The 13,775-nt window shown below is 40.5% G+C and overlaps 1 protein-coding gene and 1 long non-coding RNA gene across 2 annotated transcripts in view; one reads left to right on the forward strand and one right to left on the reverse strand.

Moving 5' to 3' along the window:
* Nucleotides 1–865: 865 nt before the first annotated feature.
* Mlip (muscular LMNA interacting protein) overlaps nt 866–13,775 on the reverse strand; it is a 126,236-nt gene continuing 113,326 nt past the window's right edge. The window contains 2 exon segments of the mRNA XM_063253822.1: nt 866–3,379; nt 6,858–6,911. Of these exon segments, the coding sequence (XP_063109892.1) occupies nt 3,368–3,379; nt 6,858–6,911 (66 nt within the window). The 3' untranslated portion in view covers nt 866–3,367.
* LOC106025526 (uncharacterized) lies at nt 1,557–12,412 on the forward strand. Its single transcript, XR_001199113.2, has 3 exons — nt 1,557–1,636; nt 6,809–6,940; nt 7,767–12,412. It is a non-coding gene; the product is annotated as an uncharacterized LOC106025526 (long non-coding RNA).

Here is a 13,775-nt window from a genome sequence, read left to right on the forward strand (position 1 = left end):
GAGTAATTAAATCACACTGAACCTGAGCAAGGAGCCCATCCTCGGCTACCAACGGTGCTGGCAAACTCAGCCCCACTCTCAGCTCTCTCTGGGCCAGTGGGGTGGGTCAAAGTTGTGCTTGGCACCGTGACTGAGCAGCTGGGTAGCGATTATTTATCATGCTATGAGAAGTAAAGTCATCATTTGTACATTTTATGAAGACTTTATTTTCTTTCGTCAATTACAATACAAAAAGAGATACTTTGAAGGAAACAAAGGTAACCATTAACAAAGATGAAGAGCATGAAATAAGTCAACAAGCCCTGATAGTCATCAGGCTCCAGTACTTCAATGCCAACCGAACAAGTCATTTATGTGGGTTTTAAGGAAACACAAATAAGAAAAAACTTAAACACTTAGAAAAGTCACAATTCTGAAGAGTCAAACTCCAAATATCCTTCTTGGTGTTTAGCATTAACTTGGGTTAATAAGTGAGTACATGCCGGTGAAATATTAAGCCAATCACACAAAAAGCATTCTTGATGGGAGTGTGCAGTGTGAACTGGCTTTTCATTCCTGGTTAACAAAATATCAAACATGCAGAGTTTTTACTACCAAAGAAAAACTAAACCATTTACATACATGCTATGTTCTTGCAAACGTCACACCAGATGCCATATACCCACAGCAAAAAGCCATATATATATACATATATATATATATATACATATATATATATATATATATATATATATATAGTACTCCATTGCCCATAGTGCTCCAAATGCCCATCACCTAATGAATGCACAGAGTGCTTTTCATACAATGGAGTAATTATATATATCATACCATTAGCAATGCTTTACTCTGAAAGATTTTAAATGTATTTGTCTCGTGTGTAACTATTAATTTTGATATAAAAACATAGGTCAGGCACTGGAATTTATTGAGTTGATTATGTATAAAATGCTCAGTAGCTAACATGCTGTAAAGGCAGCATGACAGAACTGGAGGTGTGTGACCCCCGGATCGCGCACCATTGCGTCCGGAGTCAGAGCCACCCCTTTGTAGAAGACCTGAGTTTCAAAGAGTTAGTAACTTCCCTCTAACCACTCATTTTCAGTTGAAAAGTCTAGAAATCGTCTTCTGAAGGCTCCAGACAGAGGGCTTGTAAGTCCGTCTATGTCTAATGATTGCTCAGTGTTAGTACTTACTAAATACCAACTCTAACTTGAACCTACTGAGATGAATTTCAAGGAGAAACTGCAATTGTCAGACTCCCATCTAGCCTGTAGTAAACTTGAATTCCCAGAAGAGAAAAATAAGACATGTTTCCTTTTTTCTAGTGGTTGCTTTCAGTCAGAATCTTTCAGTTTCAGGATGAAGTTGAAATGAAGATGAAATGAAGTTCTCTCCTCTTCCTCTCTCTGGGAGACTTGCCATTCTAAGTACTTTATTCCCTTCCTTAAGGGGCAATAAAAACCTTAGAGAACCAGATGGGACCAGGCAGGTGACAGGCTAAAGGAGGAAGCTGGAGCTCAGCCTGTGCAACATAGCAGTTTCACAAGACAGTGTCTCCAGATTTAAAAAGGGGTTGAGGGTGTAGCTCTGCGCAAATGCCCTGGATTCAATCACCAGAAATAAGGACGGAAGGAAGGTAGGAAGGGAAGGAGGGAGGGGGGAGGAAGCTAAGGGGAAGAGGGGGGACAGGAGGGAAGGGGGAAGGGGGGAAGGGGAAGGAGAGAAGAAAACAGGGAGGGCGGAGGAAGGCAGGAAGGCAGGAAGGCAGGAAGGCAGGAAGGCAGGAAGGCAGGAAGGCAGGAAGGAAGGAAGGAAGGAAGGAAAGGGGAAGGGAGGAAGGAAGGGAGGGGAACAGAAGGCAGGGACAGGGGAGTAGAAAAAACTGGATTGGTCCTTTTGTAAAACCCAGGAAAGTCTTTCCCAAGGGCTGTGAACCATCTTCTGGGAGCCTGGCAATCACAAGTTTGAGCACAGTCTAAGCAACTTAGCCACTTAGTGAGACCAAGTTGCAAAACAAAACAAAGAAGCCCACTTAAATGGCTGGGAGTGTAGGTCATTGTGCAGACCCTGATTGCCAGCCCCGTACTGGGGGCCGGAGCTGGGGGCACACCCTTGGAACCTTAACACCTAAAGAACACAGTCTCCCTGTCTCCTCATCCCAAGCAAGGTGAGACCACTAAATCTGGCTGGTACCTAGGTCTAAGTTGTTAAACTACCTCTGGCTCCAAGAACAGGGTTTGTTTTGCTGTGTGTAAAAGTCAAATTATCAGGTGAAGTTGTCCTTTAAGTGGTAAAGCATTTCCTCTTAGTTGAGACTGAACTGAATTATTTTATCATTATATATGTGTACAATGGATCATGTCATTTCGGTTTTGTGGAGAGTGAGTGTTCTTCCTATATTTACAACCCCTTAGATTCTTATAATATACATCACAGTCTGGTTTCCTGCTTAGTGAATTATAAAATGCTTCATATATTAGCTTTTAATGATTATTATTATTTCTGTATTTCTCCAAAACAGGCTAGAGACACAGGACAAGAATAAATGACAGAAAAATCATTTTGATGGTCCATTTTTTGTCAAATCTGGAGCCATCTAGATGCCTGGAAAAAATGGCTATTTCTTGAGTTGCCTGCATTAAGTGGATTTATTTTTGTAAGAAATTTTTCTGGTCCTTTGGTCAGTTGTCTTGTTAAAGTATGTGAACTTTCTTCTAATCATCAGGCAATAATCCAGATTCCAAGTTCTTGCCTGAGATCAAGACTTTGAACTCAGCAACATGATTTACTAAGCCGCTATTCTGAGAAATCATATTTTTTGGAAACTTCCCCAAGAAAATAAAGTGAGTGAGTCTAGTCTTCTTGATAACTGCATCTTCACCTTTGAATTAAACCAGAGTGCGAGGGTGGCTCCCTGAACAAGTTGCTGAGTTTCTCTATGTTCATCTAAAGAATGCAGGAAGAGAAATAGACTTATTTTATAAAAACCTTAGACATAAGCAGAGGTTCTGAAATTCAAAATAAAGTGAATGGGAAAACCTTATATACCACAAAGTGGCAAATAAGTCATAGTCTGGTGGTAATTCACAGTCACCTTCCTGTCTGAATTGTAATCATGATCACCCTTAAATATTTATCAAAATCTGCAAAGATAAGGAGTAAGAAAACCAGAGAACAATCTGCCAGGTATGTGTTTTATCAGCAGCTAGTCGTGTTAATAACAAGTAAATCTGAGAGATCAGAATCAAATGCATCTGATCCTGTTTTTGGAAATTAATTGACCTTCATGTTGAAAAGAATATAGTCCTGGGCTTCAGGCAGCAGGTGATTGGAAGAGGTGTTTGTATCTCACTCTCTACTATGACTTTTAGAACTCAGCCTGTAAAAGAGAAGGATGTTTCAGAGCAGTTGTAGATCAAAGAACCACGTCCATGCTGAACTCACGAGACATGGTACATTGAATCAGAAATCATTGTTATGAATTGCATTTCATTTTTTTCTAAGTAACTCAAGTCAAAAGTAATCTTTCTGAGGCAGGAAATACACTAGTCTTGAGTGGCATTGAATGGTCACCTATTTAGACAGCACTGCATTGGTGTGAACAAGGGAAGTCTAAGAAAGCAACGTTCTTTCAAAATTGCCCAGTGAGCAGACACAGGGGCCAGATCAGTCATTCAGGAGCACATCTATCCACATGAGGCTGCCAGAATTTTTGCATGTGTTGTAAAAATAAAACTAAAGCATTGCTTGGAATGTGCTAAGTCCTGGACAGTTTGCATAAATGCTGTGTGTCAGCCCCGGCTGCTCCCAATCTTTGTGTAGGATGCCAAGGAAAACCAGAAGAGTTAGATTTGTGATTAAAGTGATATCAACAGATTTCTCAAAATTAACATAACACAAGTTAAAGTACATGCTGTGAATTTATGCCACTGGGCAGGAATGCGTGACCCAAATATTTAGCAACTGAAAGTGTTCGCGATAACAAATTTGTGAATGAGCCTCTTGCTCTCCCTTTCTTTCTTTCTTAAAAAACAAAAAGGTTAAACAGCTGACTTTATTGACCCTAAACAGCCAGGGGAAGAAGTATACATTCAGGTGAGCCACACTGAACCTCCTGGGTGTCTTCACAGTCTGCCAAGGCTCCACTAGTGGGGCAAACCCTGAACGAGGTGGGAAATAAAACTGCTCCTTTGAGCTATTTCTTTAAAAATCATGAGAGCTATAAGAGCGATGAGTCACACTAGGTAAACCTAACATCTATTTGTATTTAAGTGGATTGAGTTGATTTTAAAAGCTGATTATCCACAAATCACATCGCTGGATGCAAGAAATGAGACCTTGATAGTAAAGAAGGCAAACTGCTAGAAAATGAAAGAAAAACCAAGGGAGAAATTCTGAGCGCCAGCCGCGGCTCTTCACAGCTCTCCATGTGCACAGCCACTAGGGGGACGATTCAGTCCGCTACATCGTACACCATAAGAGCAGAATCACTCTTCCAGGAAAGGTATCTTTTTCTTGGGTGAAGTTTTGTAGCGTGCATAAGGGGAAAGGATTTGGAACATAAAGGTCAGCATTCTAGTTTGATCGTGTGTCAAAGTGAGTTGCACAAGGTTGTAAATTGCTTCAAAATGTGCCAGTTTTACTAAGAAATAAAACAGAGCATGGCAAAAGAATTTTTAAAAAGCCCTCCTGGAATTTTTTTTTTTTTTTTTTTTTTTTTTTGTAATACTAACAGTTCCTGTCTATCACAAATGTAAACTTTAGCTCCTTTTATCCAGCATTTTTCATATATTCCAGACAGATTGAAAATCATTTTCTGGCAGTATTATCCATTCACTTAATTTTAAGTTTTGTCTACAAGGTTTCAATAATGTGAAAAAAACCTGAATTCTACATCTACCTTATTCTCTCAGGTAAACAAGAAGTTTTTTGTATCTCTTAACATTCAGAAGTTCCTCCATTCAGCATTTATCATCTGAGCTGAAAGGTTTTGTTATTTAAATAACAACCGATTTTCTCTTATTCTGTAAAAGCACTGCTATTGTATAGACATAGCCTACAAACTTAACCGAAATTGTTGTTTAAAATAAACACATTTGATTATTATTTTTATATTCATCTGAAAAGAGGTGTTTTCACAGGTCCAACAAGTGTTCAACCATTTTCTTATTTTGGGATACGTATCTGCCAATTTTTTCCACTTTTATATAACTTGCCAAAGAGGTAGCACGTTTGAGAAAGTGTGAATAGCTTTAATATAGAGTTTAGTACTCAGTAAAAAATCATCATACAGGAAACTTACTACTCTATTAAAAATATTACCATTTTAGTGGATAAATGCATAACATGATACAAAAACAAAATAGATAAAAATAAAGACAAAAACAAAAGAAAATACAGAATTTTTAAACTGCAAATTAAAATAAAAAATAATGTCCTCTTTTTTCCATGTTGGTGCTAGGGATAAACCCAGGGCCTTTGCACTGGGCTATCGTCCAGCCCTTATTATACATTTATTTTGAGACAGGGTCACCCTACGCAGCCCATATTGGTCTCAAACTTTGATACTCCTGCCTCAGTCTCCCAGAGTAGTGAGAATACAGTTCTTCACAAGAACATTTCAAATGCAGTATTTTTACTATTCTGGTTTTACAGATGAGGAAACTGAGGCTAAGGGAAATCTGTCTATGGTGTGAAGTCAGATAGTTAGAAGGAGTTTGCCCCAAATCACAGTCCTAACTGTCTGGAGCTTGGGCATTCAAGGATATCTATCTACTGTAGCTAAGAGTTTTCTGTAAATTTGCCTGTCTAAATGTCTGTGCAAAGGTCATCATATTTAGAAAATTACTGTGAAGATTAAGTACATAATACTATTTCTAACATCTTACAAGTTCTCAATACACCAACAGCTGTACTAATCCCCCACGTGGGAGAACACACAGAGGCAGGAAGTACAGTAGTGCCCAGCGGGGGACTCCTGTGGTTTTTTTAGGGCCACAGTGTGTCTGTGAGTCTACCGTATGTACACACTCAGAATCACTAGTCCTAGCTTTAGGACTTTACATAGACAAAGTGGGTATTAAAGTGCACACATTCACAATATACCTTCATAGTTTAGACTAATGTCACATGGAAAGCCACATTGGTTTCGTATGATGGACACTTCTAAGTGCACAGAAATACGGAAATGAGTTTACAAAGAGTGTATAATCTATCCTCAGTCGTGCAGAATGTGCCTTGAAAAGGAAAAGCCAGGGCTATCTGAATTTTATTATCTCCACTTCTCTTTGCTTTGTGCTTGCTTTGTCTAAATTTGCAGATTCAGTGTTACACATACTTCCTGTGTGACCCCATCTAAGGTGGATGTACGAGCTACCCACTGTGTGTCTAAAGACACGTCCTTCAACCTTCGCTTTTTCCCTTGAATATTCTATTTTGTCTGAATGATGGAGAAGCAGAAAATATTGCTCAGTTGTTCTTTGGATTGTTGAACACAAACTTAGATACTGCAGAGAGTGTTTTTTCTTTGTGTACTATAGCATTCGTGAAGTGAAAAGGAGGCTTTTCAAAAACCCCTGTGCCTGGGGCACATTAGCTGTAATCCCCATCACCCAGGAGGCCAAGGCAGCAGGACAGGATTGAGATCAGACTAGGCAAGTGAGCAAGATTCTGTCATCCAAAATTAAATTTAAAAAAAAAGGACTGGAAACATAGCCTGACACAGATAGAAGGAAAGAAGGGGGAGGGGAGAGGGGACAGGCATAATTTTCTTTTTAACATTAAAAATAAGATTGGCTTATTTCAACAGCCTCACATGGGAATGTGGAACTAGATCTCCAGTTGTATCCAGCATTTACCTCTTTGGAATCAAGAGTTTCATGTTCAGGAATAGCCACCAATGGATGACCCAGCTTCACAGAAAGACGGCCAGATGGATCAGGTCGGAAACGAGGAGAAATAAATATGTAAATTTCATTTAAATAGGTAATTAGATAATGCATAAAGTATATTATTGCAGAGAATAGACGCTACCAACTGTAAATATCAAGATTTAACTGTCCCTAAGACACACAGAGGAGGCTATTTAGGCTACAGTGAGTACTCTAAGCATAAAGTCAGACGCTATCCACATCGTGACATTCTACACTCTCTCGGGGCTTACTGGATAGCATACACCGTCACTAAACATTCATTTAATGAGTGGCCAGACATACCGACAGACTTCACAGACAGTAAACCAAGTTAAATGTATGCTCCTCCTCCACACATTGGCCTCTTACTAAAAAATTCAGAGGAAAACCAGCAAATCCTATGCAGACCCATTGTAAACAGAGCTCCATCTACAGAAGGCATAACATTAGGAATGTAAAGTACAAGCAACCTCACAGATATTAATAATGTCATGCACAGGGACATCATAAATATGCCATCTCACTGCACAATGTTATTATTATAATGTAACTTACAATACAGTGACTGACATCTAATGGGGAGGAGGCTTTTTCTATGTGGGAATTCTGCGTGGGTCTTCTGAGCAATACATGTGCATATAAATCCACCAACAAAAAATGAAGCCATCAATCAGCAGGAAAGAGACAGACCAAGAAACAAAGAGATGGGGAGAGCAATGCTTTATTATGAAATCTTTTCCCCTTTTTCTCTTTGCTCCTACTTTGGGCCAGATTGGTGAGAATATTCTTTATTTCCGCTACTGCCTTGGGAAAATTAGGGCTTCAGAAATGCTAGACCCCATTCTCTTTCAACAGGGTCCTGCACCGGAGCAATTTCAGTGAGGCCAGCAGTTTTGATTGGGCCACAAGAAGACTCCAGCAATGGTCACTTAGGCTCTGGACGGTCCCTCCTGACGTTCCCAGACTTTCTGTAATGGAGCCTGCTTTTATTTAAAGTTACAGCTTCACTGAATCTCAGCTCTCATACTCTGTAAAATCCTCTGTTATCACCGTATCAGGACTCCTTCAGCCAGCTGATACCATTACTTTAAATGGAAGCAGAGTCAACTAGGAACCTAAATAGCACTCCAGGAAGCCCCAGAAAGTGCCCCCTTTCTCCTGTTCACAGTAATCTCCTGAAAACCTAGGCATGGCTTAGGTAGGATCAGACTCTGTACTGCTTTAAATGTCAAACTCAAGTCATGGGTCCCAGACACAGCAGTCTTTAATAGCGAAGTGGCACGGTATTTATCTGAATCATCAGAGTTGGCAGAATCTCACATTTTTATTCTTTTAATTTCTTAATCTTAAAAAGAATTATCCTGCTATTTCTAAATGTCAGTAAAACCCGTAAAAATACTTAACTGGAACTGAATTAGTCACTGAATAATTACATAATGTCTACTTTTATTATTATGTGCCTTCTTTCCAACATAAGTATAAAATGATTTTAAACCATTTATTTAAAATCTTGAATTTCAAAAACTATGTGTTGATTATCCTAATCGACAAAAGAGAGCAGAAAGTGATTGATTTTAACAAATCTTTAAGCTCCCAATTATTCCTATTTGGCTTGGAATGCTTTCTCCTATTTAAGAGCTTTTAACACAGTAGGTTTGACTTTTTGCTACTCTTAAGCTAACTGAAACATGAGAAGAATAAAAGAGGATGGATGAGGATGGAAGGCATGAGGCAGGGGCAGCTGGGGCGCTGCAGGGACAGGGGGAGACCAGCAGGATGGGCAGATGTCAGCCACGGGCCTCAGAGTTGGAGTCTCCAACTGCAAGGAGTCACTGACTCTGATAATGAGCAAGATCAGATTTTCAGTGCAAAAAGCCACTGTGGCTGATGGACAAACTACTGATGGGAAAGTAGAAGAGATTATGTAATTCACAGGGGAGGGTGGAAGGAGGAAAAGAAAGAATGCCTAAGAGAACGCCGTCCAAGGAACAGACCAGACTCACTTTTTGGGGTCATTCTTGCCCTCTGATGCAAGCACAGTAATCAGGAGAGGAAAACCGGGAAGTGCTGGAAAGAAAGTATGTTGAGGACTGGGGGGTTTAGCTCAAGCACCTGCCTGGAAAGTGCAAGGTCACGAGTCTGATCACCGGTACCAAAAAAAGAAAAAAGAAATGATGTTGAATCTGAAATCACTGGGGCATGCTAAATACAGAGGTTTTGCAATGCATTAGGAGTAGAGTTACCAAGTGAAGAGAACAAAGGATGCCGTAAGAAAATCCTGCCACAGTCAGAATAATGGAGAGAATAACAGTAAAACATTACAATCAGTTTTACATAAGCGAATAGCTTGCTACCCAGAGAGGAGGAAAATCCTGAACAGCAAAGAGACACCCACGCCTGTGAACTTGGTGGTGACTACACTGGAGAACAAATTACTATTTTGCACCAAGTAGAAAAAGCCCTGAAAATTAACTGGTTTTCTCATTAGTACACAATCCGTCATACATTGATGAATGGAATAAAAAGTTTAGGAGAACTGAGGTAAAACACATTTTGTTCTCCATGGAAAATCCAGTCTTATATACTGTGTAACAAATGAATTAGACCTTTGCCCAATAATTTCTATTAGATAATCAGCAGGTGGCATTTTAAAAAACCGTTCAGTAGATTTTTATTGTATTGCTGAACACAACAGCCACCAAATTCACACAAAGTCTTGTGAGGTGTTTGTTACCAGGATAGAATTTTCTCATGAATGTTAACTGAAGAGACGCCATCCCCTCCAGCCAGCTGGAGAAAGGAGAATCCCACCACTGATGCAAAGAAAGCACTCGGAGTGTGAAGCCAGTCAAGGCTGAGTGTGTAAGAGACGTGGAATGTAGAGCTCTGGTGTCTGTGAAACACTTCTGCCCTAAAGATGAAGCAGATTTTCTTGACAGCCAATCTGAGAACCTGAGGAAGAGTCGCAGCAAGGTCTAACACTTTAAAATCATCACGGGAACACACATCAGTCAGGGAGCACACGTCAGTCAGGGAGCACCTCTCTAGGATGCTGCTCTGCTCGGCCACATCTGCTGTGAACGCCCTGCACCTCCCACTTCGGTCTCTCCACTTAGAATTCCAACTCCTTGAGTTCCTAACAATCCTAAAAATAGCCATAAAAATCACTGTAGCAATACATGCGTGAAGTACTATGTTGTGCGTAGGTAAGATGGTGTCATGAGGAGCCTGGAAGTTGTTAGAAATCGGATTTATGTGGGTCCCTTTTCTTTAGGTTTCTTCATAGGACCCACACACTCAGCCGAGGAGACATGCACGAGGACTGGAGAGAGAGAGACAGAGAGAGAGAGAGAGAGAGAGAGAGAGAGAGAGAGAGAGAGAGAGAAAATGAAATATTTAGAAAAAGAAAGAGGGTTTCTGACTTGAAAAATTAAAGACGTTTAGAGAAATGTCAAGTTAATAGAGAATTAGGAATTGTTTATTGCACTTTAAAGGAACATTTTAAAGTCTTTTTATATGAGACTTTTTAAGCTTGAAATCCTTCAAGTAGAACAATCACACAAGTGTGTTCTGTTTTATGCTCCTACTTCTTTTGTTTGCAAAAGAACTGAACTCAGTTGGCAGTGTTGAAGCCCCAGCTTCTGCATGCAGGGTCCTATTTCTAGCTTCTCTTGGGCTCCCCAGGTCTTACCGCATGAGGTCTGTGGTCATGTACCTCTGAGAGCAGCCTGCCCCTTTTATAGGAGGCTGGGGGTCTCCATGCTAACAAAGTCCTCACTGCTCCCCCTAGGAGGAAGCCAAAGGTCATCTGTTACCATGCTGAAGTTTATACAGCTGCTTTGCTCTTCTCATTTTGGATAGGAGATTTTATTCCCTGATCTACAACATATCATCATGCACAGGGAAATGCTGAGGCTGTCCTGTGAATTTCAGATTCTAACACTGTAGGAGCAGACAGGGACCCACCTAACTCTGCGCACCTAACACTTTATCTTTGCGTGAACAGATGGAATTGATTGATATGCTTCAGGCATTTACCTGTTCACACCTTGCATTGCTTATACACAAAATGCTGTACTCAGATAAGTCGTGTCGCAGTTGTGTGACTAAACAATTCTTCAGAGGTCTATTTATTATGGTCCTGCTAATGGTCCACACACATGGCCCGATGTGAAGAACACAACTATGAATAGTGTTCCTACCCTTGAAGACCACAATTCTAATGGGTGTGACAGATACTAACCAGTAATCAGGAATATACAGATGCATGCACAAAACAATGTGCTAGGAAATAGACGCACTGAGTGTTATGAGGATTCATCACTGATAGATCTGACCTTGTCTAGCAAGATGAAGGAAAAGCTTTCCAAGAAGCTGAAGTACAAAATGTTAAATTACTCTGGGAAACCTAAGGCAGGAGGATCACAAGCTTTAACCCAGCTTGGGCAAGTTGACATGACCCCTTCTCAAAATCAAAAAAAAAAAAAAAAAAAAGCTGCCTAAGGATGTAGCTCAGGGCAAAGGCTCTGGGTACAATTCTCAGTACCAAAAATGTAAATAAGTAAGTAAATAAATGACCTAGCAAGATGAGGGAGTGTGAAGAGTACTACAAAATCAGTTGCTAAGAAGCAATGATTATGAAGCTGATTGGAAGGTAGGGACAAGATTCTGCAAACATGAGCGGAATCAGGGAGCCAGTATGGTGCATCACCGAAGCCAGGCCAGGGTTCCAGGGTGTTGGCTCCACTTTAGACCCAAAGGCAGAAGCTCTTGAAAGTACTCATTAGATGAACCAACACTGTGACACAGGAGTTTTCTCATTTCCCAGAAAGGCTGCACGCTGCTTGATGACAGGGCTCATTAGAGCCTCTCGCTTATGCATAAACAGAGGCTGGTTGATTTTGCTGCTGAAGGCTCCATGCAGTACCCTGCAATAAAATGTGAGCAGTGGGCTGAGGGTTTTTTTTTTTTTTTTACTGAGACTTATGTATGGCATGCACTACGAGGAAAAATTTGGTTTCACTAACAAACACATGCCACTCCTATCAGAGGGACTTGGCTATGCCTTAAAGGTTTAATCCAGACATCTGAAAAGAGTAGGAAAATATGACTATTTGTGTAAATACTTGTGTAAACATTTATTTTTAGGATGTAAAGGAACCGAATGTATAGATGGTGGTTCCCAGAGGTTTACAAATGTGTCTATCCCATAATTCGTGTGACCCAGAAAGTCACTTTGCACGTCAGCTTCGGTTTCCTGCTCTTTAAACTCCAGGACTGAGCATGTGAGTCCCAGTTCCTCTTCTGCTGTGCCAGCTCACAACTGCTCTGATACTTAAGCAAAAATCTACTGGTTGATAAAGGACACTGGCTCTAAAGAAACACTGTTTCACTTTGGAATCTCCCATTCTGTTCACTGGATGATGAAAATGAATTCCTCGGGGCACATCATCTGACATAGTCTTCATTTCTGCCATTTATTCTTTACATGGACTTTTATAAACATTGTGAAGCTTCACAGCATTCCTTTGTGCAGTCCCTAAGTATTACCACATGCTCATTTGATGACACACAGTGACCGATATTCATCACAACACGTTCTTGTAAGCTCACAGGATGCTCATCGTCCAGTGCAGATCACTAGTGTATTGTACTGGAGTCCAAATTCCTAGGTACCAGCAAGAAAACAAATAACCGTTCTGCTCTGATCTTTGTCACAGATCTGCTGAGATATAACCAAAAATTCGCACATTGGACTATTGTTATTCCTGACTTTTTTTTTTTTTTCTAAGATTGGAGGCCATGTTAGGATTTCTCTGAGCATAGACTACACACTCAAAAACATCATGATGGAATTTCTGGCTGTCTGCTCTGCATTCAGCCTGCTGAAAACAAATACCACCTCACATCAGTTACTCACATTTCTCATCATGAGCTGTGTCTTTCAGAAGGTGAGAACCACCTCCCTGGGGGATTTGTCACACCACTAACTTTTTCCTAGTACACAGAAAAGTTTACGTGATGAAAATGGAACAGAACTTATATTCCAACACCATCTTAGCACTCAAAGTAAGCTGTAGATGCTGAAATTGGGATTGACAGAAAGCACATTTGCGGTTCCCATTTTCTGTGTAAAGCACACTTTGCTGCTTAGTACCAAAGATGGAACATCGTTTGCCATTGTTCTCAGTACCACACTGCTCTAGTGAAATCATAAAATGAATATCTATTTCTCCATGAAAGATCACACTGACAAACGATTTCCTCCCTTCTCTCTCTTCTCTATTTTTATCTTCTACAGAATACAAAGAGTGTTCACATTTTACATTTTATTCCAGTGTTGAGGTAGGATACAAGAAATAATAGACAGGAAGGAGATAAGGAAATTGAGATTTTAAAGTTGTACTATTAAGAAAAACTACAGCTTCAAGACAAGTTTTCTTCTTCTCCCTACTTCTGGAAGCCAACCTAGCTTGTGACCTCCTTCCTTTGGTCCTCACAGAGAACAGTGTTAAACTCCTAGAGGTCCTGGTATAAGAATCTGTGGATTCCTGGGCACTACACCCAAGCCCTTTCCCCGCAAATTGTTCTTTCCTCCAGCCCAGCAAGCAGCTGCATGACCAACCAGGGCGTCTCATCTCCATATAGATCTCAGCTTCAAACAGCACCTGGCACGCGCACCTCTACTTCAGCGAATACACATCCCAGGTCACCTGTCTTCCTCTGCCTCTCCACGTGCTCTGCTGGAGTGCGTTTTGTGCACTCTGTCTTCGCTCAATGAGTCCTTCTCATGTTCCTCCTACTGATGCATCCTGAAAATTCTTTTTCTGTGACAGGAGTCAGCGATCTGCAAACTTACTATAA

This window comes from Cavia porcellus, unplaced genomic scaffold (assembly GCF_034190915.1).
Source record: "Cavia porcellus strain 051 isolate PalLab524CR breed Dunkin Hartley unplaced genomic scaffold, mCavPor4.1 scaffold_7, whole genome shotgun sequence".
Lineage (NCBI taxonomy): Eukaryota > Metazoa > Chordata > Mammalia > Rodentia > Caviidae > Cavia > Cavia porcellus.